Source organism: Pristiophorus japonicus, chromosome 1, assembly GCF_044704955.1.
Source record: "Pristiophorus japonicus isolate sPriJap1 chromosome 1, sPriJap1.hap1, whole genome shotgun sequence".
Classification (NCBI taxonomy): domain Eukaryota; kingdom Metazoa; phylum Chordata; class Chondrichthyes; family Pristiophoridae; genus Pristiophorus; species Pristiophorus japonicus.
The window spans coordinates 103,165,183-103,191,416 of record NC_091977.1 but is presented as its reverse complement, the minus strand read 5'-3'; the positions used below and the strand labels follow the sequence as shown (position 1 = coordinate 103,191,416).

Genomic DNA, 26,234 nt, shown 5'->3' with positions numbered 1-26,234 from the left:
ACCTTTGCTATTAGGGATCAACTTTTTGGCTCTTCTGTACTTAAATGCTCTCCAGCACTTGAATGTCTCCCTTGCTGACCAGAACAGAATGCAGTACTCAAGATCTGACTGAAGCACTATATTAAGATCCCCAATTCTTTTTCAAATTCATCTTTAGCTATTCAGCTACAGAGTTGACCTACTAATTGAGACAGTGTTCTTATGGAAGTCCATTTTTACTTGTACTATTTGGAGGAATAAAAGAAGGCGGAGCAATGGAGGGATGCCATCAACATCTGAGAACAGCACAGGAGGATTACAAACAACAACCATTATCACCCAACGATATGTATAGACAAAGACAGTCTTACCAGTACTCAACTGAGGTGTAATGTATACAGGCTGAGATTCATCGGGGAGATTACAATAGAGTTGTGCTTACCACTGACCTGCAGCTAGACTAACAGGATAGCACAGCATTAACAATGGCTGTCAAAATCTCTAGCACCTCAAGATTAAATTCCCAGAGGAATACCTATCCAAGAATGCTTTAAAAAAGATTTTAACTCCCTTTAGAGGTAGAGGCAAAAAAGCATCTGGGACATTGTGAATGCCGGTTTAAATGGTCTATCTTCTAAACCAATGCAAGATAAGGATAGAGAAAGAAACAGAGAATGACAGAGAAGGAAGTACAACAACAACGCATATTTATATTGCGCCTTGAACATAGTAAAACATCCCTAGGCCCCTCACAGAAGTATTATAAGACAAAAAAATTAACACCGAGTCGCATGAAGAGAAATTAGGGCAGATGACCAAAAGCTTGGTCAAAGGGGTAGGTTTTAAGGAGTGCCTTAAAGGTGGAAAGAGAGGTGGGGAGGCAGAGAAGTTTAGGCAGGGAATTCCAGAGCTTAGGGCCTAGGCAACAGAAGGCATGGCCACCAATGGTTGAGATTATAATCAGGCATGCTCAAGAAGGCAGAATTAGAGGAGTGCAGGTATCTCGGGGTGGTTGTGGGGCTGGAGAAGATTAGAGATAGGGAGGGGCAACGCCATGTAAGAATTTGAAAACAAGGATGAGAATTTTTTAATTGAGGCATTGCTTAACCGGGAGCCAATGTCGGTCAGCGAGCATAGGAGTGATGAGTGAACGGGACTTGGTGCATGTTAGGACACTGGCAGTAGAGTTTTGGATGACCTCAAGTTTACGTAGGGTAGAACATGGGAGGCTAGCCAGGAGTGCATTGGAATAGTCAAGTCTAGAGGTAACAAAGGTATGGATAAAGAATCAGCAGCAGATAAGCTGAGGCAAGGACGGAGACGGACAATGTTATGGAGATGGAAATAGGCGGTTTTAGTTATACCGCGAAAATGTGGTCGGAAGCTCATTTCAGCATCAAATATGACACCAAGGTTGTGAACAGTGTGATTCAGTCTCTGACAGATGTTAGGGAGAGGGATGGAGTCAGTGGCTAGAGAAAGGCTAGGCGAGGAAATAAGGTGAATTAGAGTCAAATTAGATACAGAAAAAGAAATAAAGAGAGGGAAAAAAAGAGAGTGGATTAAGAGAGAAAAAGGAGTCATTAAAGAAAAGTAAGAAAAAGAATTAAAATTTAAAAACCTAGGAACAATTTACTACCTGCAGGAATGAGACTTTAGTTTAATTTGTTCCCTTTCAGAGCCTCCGAGGTTGAGTGGCATTGCAGGATCATAAATGACATCATTAGCAGGATCCCTATGAAATGAATTACCTGTCCTAAGTGGTTACTGTGAGATTATTTCATATTAACTGCACAAATCCAGAAAATTCATGTTATACATGGCGAGGCTTATGATGAGATGATCATTTAAAATTGTTTTGGGGAGGCTGACGGTGGAGGAAATTGTCCAGCAATTTATGGCACATTGGAACTGGTTGGTGTATCTTTCTTAGAACAATATAAGAAGTAGGAGTAAGTCATTCGGCCCCTTGAGCCTGCTCCGCCATTCAATAAGATCATGGCTGATCATCTACCTCAACTCCACTTTCCTGCACTATCCCCATATCTCTTGATTTCTTTAGTATTCAAAAATCTATCGATCTCTGTGTTAAATATACTCAACGACTGAGCATCCACAGTCCTCTCGGGTAGAGAATTCCAAAGATTCACCACCCTCTGAATAAGAAATTTCTCCTCATCTCAGTCTTAAATGGCAAACCCCTTATCTCGAGAATCTGCTCCCTAGTTCTAGACTTTTCAGCCGGGAAAACAGCCTCTCAGCATTAATGCTGTCAACCCTCTTAAGAATTTTATGTGTTTCAATAAAATAATAATTACATAAATTAAGTTTATATTTGTGTGTCTGTTTTACCCCTCTCAACCTCATATTCCTTGGTTCTACATGTTATTGTGTTATTCCTTCACTGACTATATTGCCTATTCCAGTGTAATCTCTAAGAATTATACCAGTGTTGCTGTGATGCTGATAGTATTAGATTAAAGGAAGAAGCTTATAATGTTGCAAAAAAGAGAAGTAAGTCTGAGGGTTGGGAGGATTTTAGAATTCAGCAAAAGATGACCAAGAAATTGATGAAAAGAGAGAAGAGAGAACATGAGAGTAAACTAGCAAGAGAAATAAAAATTGATTGTAAAAAGTTCTATAGGTATGTAAAAAAGAAGAGATGAATGAAAGTAAGTGTGGGTCCCTTACAGGCTGAGATTGGAGAAATTATAATGAGAATAAGTAAATGGCAGAGACATTAAACAAATACTTTGTATCTGTCTTCACGGAAGAAGACACAAAAAACATTCTGGAAATAGTGGGGAACCAAGGGGTCTTGTGAGAACGAGGAACTTAAAGAAATTAGTATTAGTAAAGAAATAGTACTGAAAGAAAGGCAGACTTGGATTTATATAGCACCTTTCACGACCACCGGACGTCTCGAAGCGCTTTTCAGCCAATGAAGTACTTTTGGAGTGTAGTCACTATTGTATTGTAGGATCTGGTCTCGGGTCTGGTAATGTAGGACCTAGGGTCTGATGGTCGCATTGTGCATACTATGGGAAGATTGAGAGTGCAGGATGTTACAAACAATGTTTCCAATGTTCCTGCCTTTATACATTGAGTATTCCCACGACTTCAAAGGTCTTGCCTTCAGTGTTTAATTAAAAGTTTGATTTCTTTGAAAGAGATGTTAAACTGGGCCCATCTGCCCCCTCAAATAGACGTAAAAGATCCCACAGCACTATTTCAAAGAAGGAGCAAGGAGAGTTCTCCCTGGTGTCCTGGCCAATATTTTTCCCTCAATCAATATAACAATAACAGATTATCTGGTCATAACCACATTGCTGTTTGTGGGAGCTTGTTTGTGCGCAATTTGACTGCCGCATTTCCGACTGGAGAGATTAATAAGACTAAAAGCCGACAAATCCCCAGGACCTGATGGCCTACATCCTTGGGTTTTAAAAGAGATGGCTACAGATATAATGGATGTATTGGTTTTGATCTTCCAAAATTCCCTAGATTCTAGAAAAATCCTCACCGGTTGCAAGGTAGCAAATGTAACTGCGTTATTCAAGAAAGGAGTGAGAGAGAAAACAGGGAACTATAGACCAGTTAACCTGACATCAGTAGTGGGAAAATGCTGGAGTCTATTATTAGTAACGTTGTAACAGGGTACTTAGAAAAGCATAATATGATTAGGCAGAGTCAACATGAATTATGAAAGGAAAATCGTGTTTGACAAAGCTGATTTTTGAGGTTGTAACTAGCAGGGTAGATAAGGGGGAACCAGTGGATGTAGTATATTTGGATTTTCAAAAATCATTCGAAAAGGTGCCACATACGAGTTTATTCGACAAAATTAGGGCTCACGGGATTGGGGCTAATATATTAGCATGGATTGAGAATTGGTTAACAGATAACAGAGTAGGATTAAACCGGTCATTTTCTGGTTGGCAGGCATTAACTAGTGGGGTATATCAATGACTTAGATGAAAGGGACGAAGTGTAATGTATACAAGTTTGCTGATGATTCAAAGCTAGGTGGGGATGTAAATTGTGAGGAGAATGCAAAGAGGCTGCAAAGGGATATAGACATGTTAAGTGAATGGGGAAGAACACGGCAGATGGAGAAATGTGAAGTTATCCACTTTGGTAGGAGAAATAGAAAAACAGATTTTTTTTTAAAATGGAGAGACACTGGATACTGCATTGCGTACTCGAATATGCCCTATCCGGTTTAGAGTGGAGTCATGGCTGCTCATCTCCATGACTCTTTAACCAGAGAAAGTGACCGGCGCTGTATCTTTCCTCTCCCCGTACCCAGAGTACGACGTCAGGGGAGTTCTCATCTGGCACCAATTGGAATTGCAACAGTAATCTTTGCAGAGAGACATAAGGATGACTGAGGTGGGAAATTGATGCTGACACAGGCTCTAAAGAGGATACAGTTCTATTTCACAGCACTGATTTAGCGAGACCAGAAGATACCACAACATTTTCAACTTTTATCTTTGGTTCATTTTTAAGCAGTATAGAATTCATGTGTATTTAAGATAGCATCTGACTACTATCTGAATTTATGTTTATGCAATGTTTATGTTTATGCAATGTTCCATCTAATTGTTTTGCGTGCGGGGTCCGTTTAAATTTGCTGCGCGGCCGGCCACTATGCAGCCGCGCATGCGCAATATCCATTCCAGTGACAGGAGGGAGGGAGCGGCCTGTGCGGGTCCCCGCGATTGGTGAGCAACCGTGCGGCCACTGGCCTTAGGGGGAACATTGGTGGGCGGCCCTCAACAGCTCACCAAAACTTGTTAAGTGGCCCTCCAGCTGAAATAATTGCTCCCACTTGTCATAGCGGGAGTGCAATGAAGTTTCACTAGACTGATACCTGGGAGGGTGGGGGACTGTCCTGAGGGGAGATTGAATAGATAAGGCTTATATTCCCTAAAGTTTAGAAGAATGAGAGGTGATCTCATTAAAACATATGAAATTCTTGAGGGGCTTGACAGTGTAGATGCTGAGAGGGTGTTTCCACTGGCAACAACCAGGGGTCACAGTCTCAGAACAACCGATGGGCCATTTCGGTCTGAGATGAGAAATTTCTTCACTCAAAGTATTGTGAATCCTCGGAATTCTCGACCCAAAGGGCTGTAGATGCTAAGTTGTTGAGTATATTCAAGACAGAAATCAATAAATTTTTGGATATTAAGGAAATCAAGGATATGGGAATCGTGCAGGAAGGTGGATTTGAGGTAGATCAGCCATGATCTTATTGAATGGTAGAGCAGGCTCGAATGGTGGAATATCCTGCTCCTGCTCCTATTTTTATGTTGTTATGTTGTTATGTGGCTTGGTGTCAAATTTTGTTTGATAATGCTCCTGTGATGTGTCTTGGGACGTTTTGCTGCATTAAAGGCGCTATATAAATACAAGTTGTTGTTGTAAAAACTGATGGTATAATAATCATAGAACTGCACTGTGTGCATTTCTGACGCGTTAAATTGAATGCAGTTTTATCTTATTGTTAAGAAAACGTGTTTCTATTGGTTTAACTTTCACGTAGCAGTTATAAACATATTAAAATTACCACGGGAGATATACTGTAAAGTGTGAGTCTGACTGCAAACTAACTAATTTCACAGCGATGCGTGTAATCTGGGCGAAATGTATACACATAATCGGAATCCAAAATGAAATGTTAATGTAAGTCGCATGTCTTTTTAGCGTTTCAGTGGACACAGAAGTGGCTTACTGAAGATTAAACTGTATCGCTTGAATGCAAAATCGTAAAAGTATTTACTCTATTTGTATTAACTTGCCATGTTGGCAGCACTGAATAGAAGTGTTCTGTTATTGTGTAGACTGACAGCGGTTAGCTGGGGCAGTACAGAAGTTATGTTTGGTATCCGAAGGACAATGAGGCTTTTGCTGGCTGAATGATCAATGTTGGATCAGGTTCACTTTCACATTCCCCAGCTCCCACTCACCACCCACCTACACACGGGGCGGTACCGCACCAAACAAAAAAACCCACGAAGCTGAGTTTTTTGCCCCTGAAAACTCGCACGGATACGAGCGAGTCTACTTTATTTGCTTTTAACATATATTTGGAAACCCGCCTTCAATAGGCTCCGAGTGTGTTGTCCCCTGTCCCCGGGGATGCCGCCGCTCGCGATCAGCTGCTCCGCTCGGTGTGGAACGTTGTGTCAGCGGTCCCAGCCGGCACCCTCGCGCCTCCACAGCGACAGCAGTGCCCGGCCACGTGTAGCACCACCGATACGTCCCTGCTCAGCTCGACAGAGCAGCCGCGACACAAATGGATGGAAAGGAAGCGAAAATGTGAACTTTTAATAAAGGAGGAAAGGGGTGGGGAAAATGGTAATCATTAGTTCTTGCTGTTGTCATAAGACATCAAATTCCGGTATTGGAGGCGTCGCAAATTCGTTTCGCGGTAATTTTCCCTGGGTGGGAGGTGGGGTGTGGAGATTGAGACCGACACCCTGCCGGAGAGAGCACTGTCACATACCGGATTCTGGTAACTGCTTGTCGTCTGGGCTGAAACGCAATCAAAAGGGACGTGAGCGGATTTAATTATAACAAAAGGTAAGCTAAAGTTACAGCTCGAGGTTTTAAAATGTGAAATTTCAGCCTTTTTTCTCCCCTTTAGCCTCTCTTGGATGACGCTGTGAAGTGGACAGAAAATCGACTGGTCCGTGAAGTGCAGGATGAGGTCAGAGACGCTGTTGTTCCTCAAGCGGTTATCAAATTCTAACTGGAGATTTGTCAAGTTGTTTTAACGCATCTCAATCATTGTTGCATTTTATCTCCTCTTTTTCTTTTAAAAAATATACTTATTCATTCGAAGTAGCCTTAATGAGGGGGAAAACAGGCACCAACACGACACGCTGCTATTCTGCACTCTGTTGGACTAAGTCCATTCAGCATCGTCTTAAAATTATTTCCTGTTGGGAATATTTAGTGCGATGGAAAGTCTGAAGAGCATATTGCCTTAATACTGAAAAATATGTGGGATAAAATATGTTGTTTTGCTTCAGTAACTATGATTATTATTAACATTAGGTCACAAAATGGGTCGAGGTCAGTCAAAAGAACAGAAAAGGCTCCTGGAAAAGGAAGCGCAGTCGCAAGGACGCGGTGACTTTCAGAGAAGTATGTATGTGAAAGTTATTTGAAAATATCCTGGAGCTTCCTTCCGAAATGTAGTAACTATTTTTTAAATTACTGATGCTTATTTCCCAAAGGGTAAGAGGTAGATTGGTGAAAAATATGGTTGAAGTTGGAAACAAAGGAAAATCAAAATATAAGAAAGCGGGAGTTGGAATACCATTTTCTCATATTTTATTCCTGTAATTTTCAATGTTTTTAAAATGTTTTGTGAATGTTTAAAGGCTGACTGCAGCCCAACTTTTTAAAACCAACATTTCGATTATAGTTTTCAAACTTGAAATCGATGTAGCAGAAAATATTTGTCTTTTAACTAGTTAGCTAGACTGTAGCTTGTGTGATAATATTTTGCTTACTGCTGTTTCTTTTATGGGACTATGGTATTTCTGGTAATAAGCAATACCATTTAAATATTTGTTCACCATAGAAGGGAACTAAAGACAAAGAGGTCGACTTAAAAAATGCTGCTGAGTTATGCCTTATCATGACCATTTTTAAAATTAATGCAGTATTTTCCCATAATTGTTCTGCCCAATTTTCTTCCCCTTTGTGTCTCCTCTCATCCTGGGATATGGTTCCATAGGTACCAACAGTCTTTGGTATCTTTCCCAAGTGGCTATTCTTCATGTGAGCTTAGACTGAGTGCTGTCAGGCTGTTTGACCACTGAAAGCCATGATAGCTAATCCTCATATTGCCTTTATCCAACATGCATTTTCCAGCAACGGTGATTGGTTAGAGTTATGCTAAACCTTTGGTGATGACACAGTGTTATCTTGTGTGCTGACTAGCAGCATTCAACAAAGTAATTAGAACACTGAACTTTTTTGCATTCCTTTGGTCAGACCTCATCCTGTGTACTGCATCCCATGTTGGCCACCAAGAAACAAGTAAGGCACTCAAGCCCTAGAGGCAGTGCAGAGAAGGGCCACATTGCTAATTCCGAGAGGACTGAATTATGAGAAAGGACTGGAAAAACTTGGGCTGTTCAACTTCGAAAGGAAGTAACTAAGAGGGGATTTGATGGATGTGTGTATGATGGTTAATGGTATAGAAAAGGTAAATCTAGAAAAAATATTTCGTTCAACCACAATAGTGGGCTAAGAGGACACAGTCTCAAACTGGTTTAAGACAAATGTGGGAGTTGTGTCAGGATGTTCGGTTCGAGAAGAAGACCCATTGCCACCAACTCAGGGCAACAAGGGATGGGGCAATAAATGCTGGCCTTGTCACTGGTGCCCACACCTCAAGAATGAATTTAAAAAGTGACAATTATATAATGTACAACAAGCAAATATACAGCAGTGAACAGATAGCCAGACAACTTGGAAAAAATGGACATGCTCATCGACTGCAGCATGAAAGCAGCTGGTGTAAAGCCCTGCCAATAAAGTACATCCTTAAATTTGAAAACAAACTTTTAACATCTTGCTATGCTGTAATTTACTTTTTAATGACAAATGAACTATTTCATCAGTTTTTTCAGCCTTTGAAAATTATACAGGTAGTCAGTGGGTGGTAAACTACATACCATCCGTGATTGAGTATCTATGAATGGAACTCTGACTTTCCCAGCTTGAGAATAGTGTGAGTAGCATTGAAAAGTTCGACATACATACGGCTATGAAAATGGAACTAATACTTGGTGAATGAATTGTCATTAGATTTCTTTCAATAAATTGGTTCAAGTCCTATGATATTTTGGGTTTCATCTTGAATGAGTTTGTTCAAATTTATTTTTAAATACATTGGGTGAATTTTATGCCCATTAACGTAAAGACAGCAGGACACCAGGGAATGGATCATTTTTTACGGTATTGCGAACCATTGTCAGGATCAAACACTCCCAGGTCAGGTCATCATCATCATAGGCAGTCCCTCGGAATCGAGGAAGACTTGCTTCCATTCTTAACATGAGTTCTTAGATGGCTGTACAGTCCAATACGAGAACCACAGTCTCTGTCACAGGTGGGACAGATAGTCGTTGAGGGAAGGGGTGGATGGGACTGGTTTGCCACACACTCTTTCCGCAGCCTGCGCTTGATTTCTGCATGCTCTCGGCGACGAGACTCGAGGTGCTCAGTGTCCTCCCGGATGCACTTCTTCCACTTCGGGCGGTCTTTGACCAGGGACTCCCAGGTGTCAGTGGGGATGTTGCACTTTATCAGGGAGGCTTTGAGGATATCCTTGTAATGTTTCTGCTGCCCACCATTGGCTCGTTTGCCATGAAGGAGTTCCAAGTAGAGCGCTTGCTTTGGGAGTCTCGTGTCTGGCATGCGAACTATGTGGCCTGCCCAGCAGAGCTGATCAAGTGTGGTCAGTGCTTCATTGCTGGGGATGTTGGCCTGGTCGAGGACGCTAACAGTGCGTCTGTCCTCCCAGGGGATTTGTAGGAACTTGCGGAGACATCATTGGTGATATCTCTCCAGCGACTTGAGGTGTCTACTGTACATGGTCCATGTTTCTGAGCCATACAGGAAGGTGGGTATTACTACAGCCCTGTAGACCATGAGCTTGGTGACCGTTTTGAGGGCCTGGTCTTCAAGCACTTCTTTCCTCAGGCGACCGAAGACTGCACTGGCGCACCCAGGTCAGGTAGAGTATTGCTAGCTGCAGAATAAATCTCCTTCTACTCTTGTAAGAAAGGGGGAAATCTTCATTTCTGAGTCTCCCAACGAACTAATGCCAAAGTTGAGAAAGCAATAAGTAGATTCGGGCACCATGACTGGTAGGAAGTAGCTTATAATTCCAGCCAGCATCCCTGGGCAGGAATGGTATCAGCAGGATAACTTGGAACAAGCTAGATTAGTCAAAAGCCGATTGTGAGGTCAATAAGGATATTTCCTTCTCAAGGTGGGAAGTTGTAAGAAATCGTGGATTGGAAGAAATGGTGAATTGGACGAAATAACTTGAGACAAAAAAGTATTTTCAGACTGGTGTTAGAATTGAAGGATATCATTCCATGGTACAATAGCTAAAGCTACTTGAACGACGTGAACAAAAATAACTGATAACGGGCAGCTACAAACATTTGAAGGCCAAGAATGGTACATCTGACTCCAACCTTGGGCGGATAATGAAAGGAGAGATGGGCCTTCTGGAAAGACATGTGAAGAGGAGGGTTTCACCTAAGTGTTGATGAGCCATTGGGAACCCTGGTTTGGGAAGAGCCCTTTTAGGTTAAATGGTCTTGTCCATCATTTCATCCCAGGCCCACCCCTACCATGAGAATAAAAGAGATATCTAAAGAGTTTTTCAGGGCAGATGGTGCAGAAAAGAACTGTTCGTGTCACCAGCTGTCTGTCCGATCAGGACTAATACCAACTTCTTGTCACGGTTGTATGTCTACTATGTCTATCCTGGTTGTGTTTGACTGTATTTGCACTGCCATCCTTAATAAAATGCCTTATGACGCCTAAGACCTTTTTGGGTAATGGTCTATGACGCCTAAGACCCTTTGGGTAATCTGTGTGTGACCTGTGATCAAAATCGTACACTCTGCTACAGCAGCTTTCCTTAACTCCAAGCTCTAAAGAGTAACATACTACTGCACTTGTGTAATTTTATCCTCTCCTTCTCACATCAGTAAATCTTGTGTCCTCACTGCCAAATTAGGGTTTGTTTTTGTGTTGCAGGTCCATGCTCATCAGGAAGTGAATTGCAGGAAACAAATGCTTTATTATTTATTAACTTAATCCAGTTTTGTGATTACTGTATCTTTGGTCCGGGATCCAATGTAGGTCAGCGAACACAGAGGTGATGGGTGAACGGGACTTGGTGCAAGTTAGGATATGAGCCGCAGAGTTGTGGATGAGCTTAAGTCAGAATGATGGACATTTTATAATGTGTCCTTTTGCTTGAGCTTTTCCCTCATCATCTTGTTACTACTGAAAAATATTTTTAGTCTAGTTGATTTAAAATAGAAACTGTGGCCCCAATTTTTACTCTGGCGGGATTTCCAAGGGTGGTGGGGAGGGGTTCTGATTGGGAAAACCTGAAGTCCAGGTTTCCCCAAATGACATGGGGGTCGAAATTCGGTTTCTACCACCAGCAGATACGGCCTGAGTGAGGCGGCAATGGGGTGTGAACGGCAGGCTGGCGGCGTTATGCGCGGGTGCCGCCTGATGGAAAATTCGGTTGTCCTTTTTCAAGGTCATAAATATTTGCCACCCCGCCGACTACCACCATGGAAATAATGACTTCAGTACGCGTGCAACGCCTCCTTGGCATCGGTCTCGCCAAATTCACTTTTGCTGCCTCACTTACCGGCTGGCAGTGATGGCGCCTGAAAAAGTTGCCGTGCACAAGGCGGGGAAACGAATCCCGGGCGTTATTTAAAGGGAGTTGCAGCCGGCCCAGGAAGCTCGTGTTCCGTGCTGCTTTGATTGCTTGCACAGTTCGAATGTGCTGGCATCCTACGGCTAATGGCCCCTAAGCTTCAGTACTAGCATTTCGGAGATATTGGTGGGTTCAATACCAGGTACCTTTGGAACTAGCATATCGCTATTACCTCTGCAAAGTTATGGGGGCAGTGATCGCACACCATGTCATCCTGCGGCGAAGACTTGAAAGGCACCGGCTGCAGAGACGGCTTATGGCAAATGTGGATGCTGGTCAGAGGAGAGATCCCAGGCGGCGGGGCAGGAGGCCGTGAAGTTGCAGGGTTTACCGTGCACATTATTCTTACCTTGACATGTTTGAGGAGCAGTGCCTAAGAAGGCCGAGGTTTCGCAAGAAGGTGGTGATGGAACTCTGCCACCTCCTGCAGACATACCTGGCAGCTGACGTCGGCACCCCGCCTCCCCGATCACCCCTTCATCAACAAAGGTGCTGGCCCCTACTTTCAGATGCCACTGGCTCCTGCGTGACATCGAAGGAGATGTCCTCATCCTCCTCCTCCTGCTCCTCTTCCTTCAACTCCTCGGCAGCATCAATGAAAGGCTGACATGAAGGCCCAGGTGTGTCTGGTTGATTATCTGAAAGCACAAACAAATAGAAGACTGATTACTTGCAGGGGAGGGAGCCAGGAGTGGTGAAGACATTCGAGAATGGCAGTCTCATGGAAAGAGTTGAATGATTGTGGTATCAGGCCCAAGTGGCCTGCCGGACACGGCAAAGAAACATAGAAACATAGAAAATAGGTGCAGCAGTAGGCCATTCGGCCCTTCTAGCCTGCACCGCCATTCAATGAGTTCATGGCTGAACATGCAACTTCAGTACCCCATTCCTGCTTTCTCACCATACCCCTTGATTCCCCTAGTAGTAAGGACTTCATCTAACTCCTTTTTGAATATATTTAGTGAATTGGCCTCAACAACTTTCTGTGGTCGAGAATTCCACAGGTTCACCACTCTCTGGGTGAAGAAATTCCTCCTCATCTCGGTCCTAAATGGCTTCCCCTTTATCCTTAGACTGTGTCCCCTGGTTCTGGACTTCCCCAACATTGGGAACATTCTTCCTGCATCTAACCTGTCTAACCCCGTCAGAATTTTAAACGTTTCTATGAGGTCCCCTCTCATTCTTCTGAACTCCAGTGAATACAAGCCCAGTTGATCCAGTCTTTCTTGATAAGTCAGTCCCGCCATCCCGGGAATCAGTCTGGTGAACCTTCGCTGCACTCCCTCAATAGCAAGAATGTCCTTCCTCAGGTTAGGAGACCAAAACTTTACACAATACTCCAGGTGTGGCCTCACCAAGGTCCTGTACAATTGTAGCAACACCTCCCTGCCCTTGTACTCAAATCCCCTCGCTATGAAGGCCAACATGCCATTTGCTTTCTTAACCGCCTGCTGTACCTGCATGCCAACCTTCAATGACTGATGTACCATGACACCCAGGTCTCTTTGCACCTCCCCTTTTCCTAATCTGTCACATACTGTCACTGTCCTGAGGGGGTTCGGTCTTACCCGCCGCCAAATCACCAATGTGACGCCTATCAGGGCCGAGACGCATTCCTCCAACAAAGTGAGGTCCTGGAGTTCATAGTCCCCCTCCTCCAGTCCTCATCTGCTCTCTGTGATTGTGGGCGAGCTTCGCCTGTAAGATTAAAGAGAACGTCTGAGTTAGAGCCCTTCTATCAGTGTGTCCCAAGTGCCTTACATAGTTTAGTACATGTTACTGTGTGAGAATCTTTACAGCTCAAGGTAGCTTCTATTCGCTGCGTGGACTTGCTGTGGCAATTATTGAATTAGGGGGCCAGGACCTAACATTCACGGGGAGGCTAACATCTTCCAGACGCATAAGAAGACTGAGGAGTTAACATCATGCGGGGATGGGTCTGCAGAACCAAGTAGGAACTTTTTCAGCGCATGCAGGCCCTTGCAGTGGGTGAGGCTTCAAATGGGAAACTTGCATCTGGCCTCACCCACGTAGAGGATGGATTCCGAAACACGACATTGAGCAGAAAGTGCACTTTGCGCTCAGAGCACAGCATGTTCGCGATTAAGATTTAAGATACTCACCCTCACCAGCCTCATCATGTCGTTCTGCATTGAGTGGCTATCCAGGCCACCGTGTCACTCGCAGGCACTCATTCTGCGATTTCCCTCCATAGTCGTCTGTACCTCTGTGGTTGTGGTCTCTTCCCAGCCTCTGTCCTGAGCAAATCCTGCCGCCTCTCCAGGGTGTCAAGGAGTGTGGGCTCGCTGACGAGCTGCTGCTGCAAGGTTGGCTATGCTCACCATCAAGTGAGTGCGTAGGAAGTGAATATATCCACGATGTGTTGAGGCCCCCAATCAACGCCGCAGTGGAATCCAGGTGGCGCTACTATGTGTGTGGTGCAGCTCCAAATGCTGCCTAATGCCCGGATGTTGAGGCCACGCTTAATGGCCCACTCAACGCTGCATACCGGCCCCAGGTAAGTGTGCTACGCCATGATTTTACGCTGCAAAATACACTTTTCAGGCGGCAAAAACTGAATTTCACGTTTCGGGGCCGCGTCTAACACCTGGCGGTAAAAAATCCTCTCAGCCGGTGACACCGCCTCAAAATCAGCGGTACCGAATTTCGACCCCATGGCGTTTTAACTCCATGGCACGCGTTTTTTTTTTAATTGATTGACTGGCTTGCCTTCCTGTCGCGCGGGGAATGCTGCAGGAGAGAGACCACAGTCCAGGAGCAGGTATGTTTCCTGTTGCTCGAGTTAGAGACCGGGGGGGATGGATGGAGTGTACAGCATGGTTTGGAGGGACGGGGGTGATCGATCATAGGGGGGTCGAAGAGATCAGAGGCAGAAATGGAGGGTTGGCGGGGATCGGGGGCAGAGGTGGGGGGTCAGGGGAGATGAAGTGTCCAAGAGGAAGAGGAGGGGGCATTGGAGAGAGATCGGATGGAGAGAGAGGGGGTCGTCTGTAATCTCAGGGAGGTTTACACGTTTGCTTGGGGAGCCGGCCGGAAGCACTCCTGCTCTTCCTAGCCCACAACCAATGCTGGAAAATCACTAACGGTTTCGCAAGCAGCAGTCCTTGCCTCCTTTTAGCTCCTGAGCACGGAAACTCTGTTTTTTTTCTTCTTTATTCATTATTGCCCATACCTAATTGCCCTTGAGAAGATGGTAGTGAGCCGCTGCCTTGAACTGCTGCAGTCCGTGTGGTGAAGGTACTTCCACAGTGTTGTTAGGGAGGGAGTTCCATGATTTTGACCCAGCGACGATGAAGGAATGGCGATATAATTCCAAGTCAGGATGGTGTGTGACTTGGAAGGGAACGTGGAGGTGGTGGTGCTCCCATGTGCCTGCTGCCCTTGTCCTTCTAGGTGGTGGAGGTCGTGGGTTTTGGGAGGTTATGCCGAAGAAGTCTCTTACATGAGAACATAAGAAATAGGAGCAGGATTAGGCCATACAGACGGGTTGACTGCGCAGATGGCGGTTGGTGGATGTGGTGTGGTTGGCATCGCGGGGGCGTGGCTCCGGGGTGGCTGGGGCTGGGGGCTCGACATCCAGGGGTGTTCGGCATTTGGGAAGGATTCTGACAGGACAGGGCGGGTTGGATGCGGGGGGAGTGTTCCCGGTGTTGGGTGGGTCCGGAGCCGGAGGTGGGGGTGTATGCTCTTGGGATGGGGGGTGGCCTGTTTGGGGCTGGGATTGGGAGAGACTTCTTCACTCGGGGAGTTGTTGGCCTGTGGGGTTCCCTGCCGTGGAGAGTTGTTGATGCCAGTTCATTGGATGTGTTCGGCAGGGAGTTGGATGTGGTCCTTGCGGCTGGGGGGGTCGGGGGGTGTGGGGGGGAGGTGCTGGGGTGGGTGATCAGCCATGATCTTATTAAATGGTGGTGCAGGCTCGAAGGGCCGAATGGCCTACTCCTGCACCTATTTTCTATGTTTCTATACAGCCCCTCAAGCCTGCTCCGCCATTCAATAAGATCATGGCTGATCTGATCATGGACTCAGCTCCACTTCCTATAGATATGTAAAGAGAAAAAGATTAGTAAAGACAAACGTAGGTCCCCTGCAGTCAGAATTAGAGGAAGCCATAACTGGGAACAAAGAAATGGCAGACCAATTGAACAAGTACTTTGGTTCGGTATTCACTAAAGGGGACACAAGCAGCCTTCCGGATATAAAAGGGGTCAGAGGGTCTGATGGGAGGGAGGAACTGAGGGAAATCCTTATTAGTCGGGAAATTGTGTTGGGGAAATTGATGGGATTGAAGGCCGATAAATCCCCAGGGCCTGATGGACTGCATCCCAGAGTACTTAAGGAGGTGGCCTTAGAAATAGCGGATGCATTGACAGCCATTTTCCAACGTTCCATAGACTCTGGATCAGTTCCTATGGAGTGGAGGGTAGCCAATGTAACCCCATTTTTAAAAAAAGGAGGGAGAGAGAAAACAGGGAATTATAGACCGGTTAGCCTGACATCGGTAGTGGGTAAAATGATGGAATCAATTTATTAAGCATGCCATATAGCAGCGCATTTGGAAAGAGGTGACATGATAGGTCCAAGTCAGCATTGATTTGTGAAAGGGAAATCTTCTGGAATTTTTTGAGGATGTTTCCAGTAGCGTGGACAAGGGAGAACCAGTTGATGTGGCGTATTTGGACTTTCAGAAGGCTTTCGACAAGGTCCCACACAAGAGATTAATGTGCAAAGTTAAAGCACATGCGATTGGGGGTAGTGTGCTGACGTGGATTGAGAACTGGTTGGCAGACAGGAAGCAAAGAGTAGGAGTAAATGGGTACTTTTCAGAATGGCAGGCAGTGACTAGTGGGGTACCGCAAGGTTCCGTGCTGGGGCCCCAGCTGTTTACATTGTACATTAATGATTTAGACCAGGGGATTAAATGTAGTATCTCCAAATTTGCGGATGACACTAAGTTGGGTGGCAGTGTGAGCTGCGAGGAGGATGCTATGAGGCTGCAGTGACTTGGATAGGTTAGGTGAGTGGGCAAATGCGTGGCAGATGAAGTATAATGTAGATAAATGTGAGGTTATCCACTTTGGTGGTAAAAACAGAGAGACAGACTATTATCTGAATGGTGACAGATTAGGAAAAGGGGAGGTGCAACGAGACCTGGGTGTCATGGTACATCAGTCATTGAAGGTTGGTATGCAGGTACAGCAGGCGGTTAAGAAAGCAAATGGCATGTTGGCCTTCATAGCGAGGGGATTTGAGTACAGGGGCAGGGAGGTGTTACTACAGATGTATAGGGCCTTGGTGAGGCCACACCTGGAGTATTGTGTACAGTTTTTGTCTCCTAACTTGAGGAAGGACATTCTTGCTATTGAGGGAGTGCAGCGAAGGTTCACCAGACTGATTTCCCGGGATGGCTGAACTGACATATCAAGAAAGACTGATCAACTGGGCTTGTATTCACTGGAGTTCAGAAGAATGAGAGGGCATCTCATAGAAACGTTTAAAATTTTGACGGGTTTAGACAGGTTAGATGCAGGAAGAATGTTCCCAATGTTGGGGAAGTCCAGAACCAGTTGTCACATTCGTAAGGATAAGGGGTAAGCCATTTAGGACCAAGATGAGGAGAAACTTCTTCACCCAGAGAGTGGTGAACCTGTGGAATTCTCGACCACAGAAAGTTGTTGAGGCCAATTCAGTAAATATATTCAAAAAGGAGTTAGATGTAGTCCTTACTACTCGGGGGATCAAGGGGTATGGCGAGAAAGCAGGAATGGCGTACTGAAGTTGCATGTTCAGCCATGAACTCATTGAATGGCAGTGCAGGCTCGAAGGGCCGAATGGCCTACTCCTGCACCTATTTTCTATGTTTCTATGTTTCCCTGCCCGCTCCCCATAACCCCTTATCCCCTTATCGTTTAGAAACTGTCGATTTCTGTCTTAAATTTACTTAATGTCCCAGCTTCCACAGCTCTCTGACGCAGCGAATTCCACAGATTCACAACCCTCTGAGAAGAAATTTCTCCTCATCTCAGTTCTAATTGGGCAGCCCCTTATTCTAAGATCATGCCCTCTAGTCCTAGTCTCCCCCACCAGTGGAAACAACCTCTCATTCTTCTGAACTCCAATGAGTCGAGGCCCAACCTACTCAACCTTTCCTCATAAGTCAACCCCCTCATCCCCGGAATCACCTAGTGAACCTTCTGTGAACTGCCTCCAAAGCAAGCATATCCTTTCGTAAATATGGAAACCAAAACTACAGGCAGTATTCCAGGTATGGCCTCACCAATACCCTGTACAGCTGTAACGAGACTTCCCTGCTTTTATCCATCTCCTTTGCAATAAAGGCCAAGATTCCATTGGCCTTCCTGATCACTTGCTTTACCTGTAGACTATCCTTCTGTGTTTCATGCACAAGTACCCCCAGGTCCCACTGTACTGCAGCACTTTGCAATCTTTCTCCATTTAAATAATAACTTGCTCTTTGATTTTTTTTTCTGCCAAAGTGCATGACCTCACACTTTCCAACATTATACTCCCATCTGCCAAATTTTTGCCCACTCACTTCGCCTGTCTATGTTCTTTTGCAAATTTTTTATGTCCTCCTCAACCATTGCTTTTCCTCCCATCTTTGTATTGTCAACAAACTTGGCTACGTTACACTCAGTCCCTTCTTCCAAGTCGTTAATATAGATTGTAAATAGTTGGGGTCCCAGCACTGATCCCTGCAGCACCCCACTCGTTACTCATTGCCAACAAGAGAATGAACCATTTATCCCGACTCTCTGTTTTCTGTTAGTTAGCCAATCCTCTATCCATGCTAATATATTACCCCCAATCCCGTGAACTTTTATCTTGTGCAGTAACCTTTTATGTGACACCTTGTCAAATGCCTTCTGGAAGTCCAAATTCACCGCATCCACTGGTCCCCCTTTAACCACCCGGTTCGTTACATCCTCAAAGAATTCCAGCAAATTTTTCAAACATGACTTCCCCTTCATAAATCCATGCTGACTGCCTGACCAAATTTTGCTTTTCCAAATGTCCTGTTACTGCTTCTTTAATAATGGATTCCAACATTTTCCCAACCACAGATGTTAGGCTAACTGGTCTATCGTTTCCTGCTTTTTGTCTGCCTCCTTTTTTGAATAGGGGCATTACATTTGCAGTTTTCCAATCTGCTGGTACTCCCTTGAATCCAGGCAATTTTGGTAAATTACAACCAATGCATCCACAATCCCTGCCGCTACTTCTCTTCAGACCCTAGGATGCAAGCCATCAGGTCCAGCCAGGGGATTTATCTGCTTTAGTCCCATTATCTTACTGAGTACCACCTCCTTAGTGATTGTGATTATGTTAAGTTCCTCCCCCCCTTGACTCTCCACTGTTGAAATATTGTTAGTGTCCTCTACCGTAAAAACTGATACAAATACGTGTTTAGAGTTTCTGCCATTTCCATGTTCCCCATTACTAATTCCTCGGTTTCGTCCTCTGCGGGACCAACATTTACTTTAGTCACTCTTTTTCTTTTAATATACCTATAGAAACTCTTGCTATCTGTTTTTATATGTTGTGCTAGTTTACTTTCATAGGGCTAGAGTTTCCCTAACTTGTTTTTCTGGCGCCCTCTCCCGAGGTGCGCCGTTTTTGTCTGCCTCTAAGCGCGGCAAAAAAAGATGTCAGTATTCTATCCGCTCCCCAGCCTCTCTTCGGTCGTGACGCAGCGTGGCCCAATGGATTGCGGGCGGAGCCAGGTCCTGGTGCTGAAAACAGTGCCGGGACCTCTGCACATGCGCGCGAGAGTCTGCGCGCATGTGCAGTAGCTCGTGGCAGGCCAAATCTGTGAGTACGCGCTGCAGGCTGTGTGGGAGGGGCACGAAGCACGCCATCCCTAGTCCTAGCCGAATGGGCTCCCTCATCGGCGGCCCGCTGCATTCCCTAAGGTAGGACTTCTATTTTGTATTTGTTATCTACTGATTGATTTTGGTGCTTTAGGTGCAGGGTTCCTTCTATTTTATTTGTTAATTAATTGCTTATTACTTTTTGTGTTTTGTTTGGTGCTTGGTGGTGCTTTAAATGTAGTTACTTGCACCGATTCCTTAACTCTAGGTAAGGTTTTTCTGTGCGGACAGAAGTGGCAACATACTCTGGCCTAAGTTAGTTTGGAGCAACTATTTACTGGCCAAACGCCTAAAACAGGGGTAAGTGGCTGGGAACGTTCCCTTTTGGAAAAAAAACTGAACTAAAAAAAAAACCTAACTAACTCACTTACACTGGCACAAATTAAATGGCCAGAATTGCAACTAAAAAGATAGTCCAGAAAAATCAAGTTGCTCCAAAAGAAAAGGAGCAACTCCTGGGGAAACTTGGGCCCTTTGTTTATCTTCCCTTTCTTAATCATTTTTTTAGTCATTCTTTGTTGGCTTTTAAAAGCTTCCAAATCATCTGTCCTCCCACGAGTTGTGGCCTCTTTGTATGCCCTTGTTTTTAATCGGATACCGTCCTTTATTTCTTTAGTTAGCCACGGATGGCTTTCTTTTCTCTTGCACCCTTTCCTCCTTACTGGAATATATTTTTCTTGAGAGTTGTAAAATATCTCTTTAAATGTACACCACTGTTCATCAACTGTCCTACACTTCAATTTGTTTTCCCAGTCCTCTTTAGCCAACTCTGCCCTCATATCTTCATAGTCTCCTTTATTTAAGCTTAGTACGCTGGTTAGAGATCCAATTTTCTCATCCTCCATCTGAATTTGAAACTCAATCATGCTATGATCACTCATTCCGAGGGAATCCTTTACTAGAAGATTGTTTATTAATCCTGTCTCATTGCACAGGACCAGATCTAAGATAGCCTGCCCCCTGGTTGGTTCCATTACATACCGCTCAAGGGACCCGTCCTTTATGCACTCTATGAACTCTTCCTCAAGGCTACCCTGACCAATTTGATTTGTCCAATCAATATGGAGCACTGAAAACATTTTAGGCATGCAGTCTCATTCAAATATTTAAATGAGCGACCTGCCTCCTGGAAGCAGGTTGGTTGCCCGCCTCTCATTCTGCCTTAAGTTGGCAGATTGGTTTCTGGTTTGAGATTTTTTACATTTTAACTTCCCACCCGTGCTAAACCCACGCATTTTTGGGGGTTAAAATTGCCCCCAATGGCTCTGTCATGCAAAAAGCATGTTTGCTTCAGCAGTTTTGAATTAGATGCTAGTTGTCTGTGAGTGTCTGTCAAGTCTGTGTGTATCATTATAATCATAGGTGTTCCCTCGAACAAGGATGACTTGCTTCCACACCAAAAGGAATGAGTTCACAGATGTTTCAATGAAGGACCCATGCCTGTGCATGGATTTTTTTAATGCGTGGTGACCGTTGCACACCAGCCACCACACGGGCTTGACAGATCTAGGCCTTTATCCAGTGGCAAGAGTTAACCAGGATGACTGGAGACCTGCTCTGCTGCATGGACCTAGTGCGCACACGTATCGCAGTGTGGGCTGGCCCATGCTGCCCTCGGCTCTTATTCGCCGCTCCTTCGCCACAATCTCTCACCGCTCCTCCGCCATGATTTCTCACCGCATCTCCGCACCAAACATTTGCCGCACCTCCGCCGCGATCACTCGCTGAATCTCAGCCACGATCCCTCAACGCTCCTCCGCCCCAATTATCTGCCACATTTCTATCTCGATCTCACGCCGCTTCTCTGCCCCAATCATTCGTCACAACTCCGCCACAATCTCGCCGCTCATCCGCCCCAACCTTCTCGCTCCTCTGCTGTACCTGGGCCTAGCTGATGTTCCTGCCTACGTTCCAATCGGCGACCTGGGTTTTGATGGAATGCGGGCTCCTGGAACATAGTGGGCCACCCCAACCTGCGAGAGAACACCACCGCAGGTCGGGAGTATAAGAGCTGGAGCATGTCACTGCAACTTCCAGTACGACGGCTTTGAGCTGGGCGACTGGGTGACGTCATCAAAACCCAGGTCATCAAACTGTATAGTTCGCTAAACTTTCCTGAGTTGCGCCAGTACAAGTATATTGAAGAGTTTATAAGCTGTTTATTTCCTGCAAAATTGTGCTTTCTTATCGAGCTACTGCTCAATGAAGAAACATTTAGAAAGCTGGAGAAAATGGAACAATTCAGTTACTTTCGTCTGTATGCTCTGCAAGTTCGACATTTGAACTTAATATGTAGATAATTATGGACAACTTTAGACCAACAGCTGTTCCTTCCTGCGCAGCTGCATGAACAAGATATTTTAAAGCATGAAGTATCTGTCGGGATAAGGAGTGATTAACACATATGGGTTTGTGTGTTTGTATGAATCAGTTTTGCTATCTTGAATACTACTGTGTTTTGGTGATAATTCGTTTCCTCACTTAAATGAACTTCTCTGGTTATTGCTCATTGTTTTATACACCGACTAGAAAAAAGCAATTGTCATTGTGTCCAGGTCTCTTTGAAAACATTGTGCCAGCTTGTTAATATACACCTTATAGTTAATGTTCACACACTTGTGACACCGGCTTAAGTTCGATCATAGGAGGAAAATGGCTTATCTTCAAATTTATTACACATACATTCATAGGATTCCAATATCTTTTATCTAATGTGCAGAATGATTAAAATGTGCAAACTGAAGAAGTATTTGCATAATGTTTCGGGACAAAAAAGAGCTTGTCGATTAAAAAATGCAAGTTAACATAATAAATGTCAGTATTTACAGCTTACCTTTGAAAGTATGGTTTTTAGCAATCATCATCAGACTGTCTTACTAATCTAGGCTCAACGATTTAGAATGAATTATTGATATATGATAAATTTGTTGGAGCCAGGGCCAGGCTTTGTGTGTCTGCATGCAAAAAATACACAACTGCCTGAATTAAGTTAATGACTGCTGTATAACTAGTAGAGTGGATAAGGGAGAACCAGTGGATGTGGTGTATTTGGACTTTCAAAAGGCTTTTGACAAGGTCCCACACAAGAGATTGGTGTGCAAAATTAAGGTACATGGTATTGGGGTAATGTATTGACGTGGATAGAGAACTGGTTAGCAGACAGGAAGCAAAGAGTGGGAATAAACGGGTCCTTTTCAGAATGGCAGGCAGTGACTAGTGGAGTACCGCAGGGTTCAGTGCTGGGACCCCAGCTATTTACAATATATATTAATGATTTGGACGAAGGAATTGAATGTAATATCTCCAAGTTTGCAGATGACACTTAGCTGGGTGCCAGTGCGAGCTGTGAGGAGGATGCTAGGAAGATGCAGGGGGAATTGGACAAGTTAGGTGAATGGGCAAATGAATGGCAGATGCAGTATAATGTGGATGTTTGAGGTTATCCACTTTGGTTGCAAAAACAGGAAGCCAGATTATTATCTGAATGGTGACAGATTAGTAAAAGGGGAGGTGCAACGAGACCTGGGTGTCATGGTACATCAGTCATTGAAGGTAGGCACGCAGGTACAGCAGGCAGTAAAGAAGGCAAATGGCATGCTGGCCTTCATAGCGAGGGGATTTGAGTATAGGAGCAGGGAGGTCTTACTGCAGTTGTACAGGTCCTTTGTGAGACCACACCTTGAGTATTGTGTGCAGTTTTGGTCTCCTAATCTGAGGAAGGACATTCTTGCTCTTGAGGGAGTGCAGCGAAGGTTCACCAGACTGATTCCCAGGATGGCAGGACTGACATATGACGAAAGGTTGGATCGACTAGCTTATATTCACTGGAATTTAGAAGAATGAGAGGGGATCTCATAGAAACATATAAAATTCTGACGGGATTGGGCAGGTTAGATGCAAGAAGACTGTTCCGATGTTGGGGAAATCCAGAACCAGGGGTCACGGTCTGAGGATAAGGGGTAAGCCATTTAGGACCTAGATGAGGAGAAACTTCTTCACTCAAAGAATTGTGAATCTGTGGAATTCTCTACCACAGAAAGTTGTGAGGCCAGTTTGTTAGATATATTCAAAAGGGAGTTCGGACTAAAAGGATCAAGGGGTTTGGAGAGAAAGCAGGAATGGGGTACTGAGGTTACATGATCAGCCATGATCATATTGAATGGTGGTGCAGGCTCGAAGGGCCGAATGGCCTACTCCGGCCCTTACTTTCTATGTTCCTATGTTTCAACATTTATAGCTTGAGATTGGTATTTTTATGTCTGACTGGAATGTAGGAAATCACCAACAGATACCTTCATTTAGAAAGATATGGATTAATCAAGAACAGTCAGCATGGATTTGTTAAGGGAAGGTCGTGTCTGACTAACTTGATTGAATTTTTTGAGGAGGGAACAAGGCGGGTCGATGAGCGTAGTGCATTTGATGTAGTGTATATGGATTTTAGTAAGGCTTTTGGTAAGGTCCCACATGGCAGACTGGTCACAAAAGTAAAAGCCCGTGGGATCCAAGGCAAGGTGGCAAGTTGGATCCAAAATTGGCTCAAAGGCAGGAAGCAAAGGTTAATGGTTGATGGGTGTTTTTGTGACTGGAAGGATGTTTCCAGTGGGGCTCTGCAGCGCTCAGTACTAGGTCCTTTGCTTTTTGTGGTATACATCAATGATCTAGACTTGGATATAGGGGGTATGATTAAGAAGTTTGCAGATGATATTAAAATCGGCTGTGTGGTTGATAATGAAGAAGAAAGCTGTAGACTACAGGAAGATATCAATGAACTGGTCAGATGGGCAGAACAGTGGCGAATCGAATTCAATCCGAAGAAGAGAAGTGTGAAGTAATGCATTTGGGGAGGGCTAACAAGGAAAGGGAATACACATTAAATGGTAGGACACTGAGAAAGATGAAAGAACAAAGGGACCTTGGAGTGCATGTCCACAGATCTGTGAAGGTAGCAGGCCAGGTAGTTAAGAAGGCATACGGAATGCTTGCCTTTATTAGCCGAGGCATAGAATACAAGAACAGAGGGGTTTTGCTTGAACAGTATAACACACTAGTTAGGCCACAACTGGAGTACTGCATGCAGTTCTGGTCACCGCATTACAGGAAGGATGTGATTGCACTGGAGAGGGTACAGAGGAGATTTATGAGGATATTGCCGGGAGTGGAGAATCTTAGCTCTGAGGACAGATTGGATAGGCTGGGTTTGTTTCCCTTGGAACAGAAGAGGCTGAGGGCCGACCTCATTGAGGCATATAAAATTATGAAGGGCCTAAATATAGTGGATAGAAAGGACCTATTTCCCTTAGCAGAGGGGTCAACAACCAGGGAGCATACATTTAAAGTAATTGGTAGAAGGTTTAGAGGGGATTTGAAGGGAAATTTCTTCACCTAGAGGTTGTGGAGGTCTGGAACTCACTGCCTGAAAGGGTGGTAGAGACACAAACACTCACCATATTTTAAAAAGTACTTGGATGTGCACTTGAAGTGCCTTAACCTGCAGGGCTACGACCTAGAGCTGGAAAGTGGGATTACACTGGGTAGCCTCTTGTTGGCCGGCACGGACACGATGGGCCGGAATGGCCTCCTCAGTGCTGTAAATTTCTATGCTTCTATGATATTCAACAGGCTGGAAAGATGACATGAGATAATGAGAATAAAATTCAATTTTGGAAAGTTACTTACCGATAACATGATTTCTATGTAATAATCACAAACAGATCAATAACTGGTCTTGGAATTACATTAACATAACAAAATTAATTTAGAATTACAGATCATAAATTAGGCGGGTTCAATTTAATAGACATTAACATAACATTCAATTTTAAGGACTACTGCTTGGTAAAGCTAACTTTTTCAGTTGATGTTGTAAAGTAACAGGTTGCATTTGCACAATTCTTATTTATGTCAATGAGTTGAATGATACCAATATAAAAAAGCATATGAACCTTTTGATCAGTTAGCAGTCTAATCTAAAGTTAAAACATTAATGTCTTCCTCTGCGGTATATTTATTCTGGCTTCTGGGGTACCTTTGGTCAGTCTCCTGTAGTTGTTTTCCCTGATTTTTTTATGAGTCATTTTTTTCCTAACTTTATTACTTCAGACAGTGTATTTGACAGAATCTCCAAACACAGAGTGAATTGTAGTAGTGAAGAACCATGCAGGTTTAACCTGGTGGGATGCCAGAACCATCCATCCAGGAATATCTTAAATGTGTAGTTTCTTGGCAATCCAATTAGCATGTGAAATTGTCTTTGTCTGTTTGACACCAAAATCATCCAATGGTTAATGGTTACAAAACACAAGCAGTAATTACAGAAGCTATGATATATTTTCATCTACAGAGTTATTATTTAAATGGAGAAAGATTACAAAGTGCCGCAGTACAGCGGGACCTGGGGGTACCTGTGCATGAAACACAAAAGGATAGTATGCAGGTACAGCAAGTGATCAGGAAGGTCAATGGTATCTTGGCCTTTATTGCAAAGGAGATGGAGTATAAAAGCAGGAAAGTCTTGCTACAGTTATACAGGGTATTGGTGAGGCCACACCTGGAATACTGCGATGCAGTTTTGGTTTCCATATTTACGAAAGGATAAACTTGCTTTGGAGGCAGTTCAGAGGAAGTTCACTAGGTTGATTCCGGGGATGTGGGGGTTGACTTATGAGGAAAGGTTGAGTAGGTTGGGTCTCTACTCATTGGAATTCAGAAGAATGAGAGGTGACCTTATCGAAATGTGTAAGATTGTGAGGGGGCTTGACAAGGTGGAAGCAGAGAGGATGTTTCCATTGATGGGAGAGACGAGAACTAGAGGGCATGATTTTAGAATAAGGGGC

At 44.3% G+C, this 26,234-nt stretch overlaps 1 protein-coding gene across 1 annotated transcript in view; it reads left to right on the top strand.

Annotated features, from left to right (window-relative positions):
* aopep (aminopeptidase O (putative)) overlaps nt 1-26,234 on the top strand; it is a 473,316-nt gene that overhangs the window by 266,735 nt on the left and 180,347 nt on the right. The window contains exons 12-13 of the mRNA XM_070882030.1: nt 6,635-6,697; nt 7,048-7,137. Of these exons, the coding sequence (XP_070738131.1) occupies nt 6,635-6,697; nt 7,048-7,137 (153 nt within the window). The remainder of the gene's footprint in view (nt 1-6,634; nt 6,698-7,047; nt 7,138-26,234) is intronic.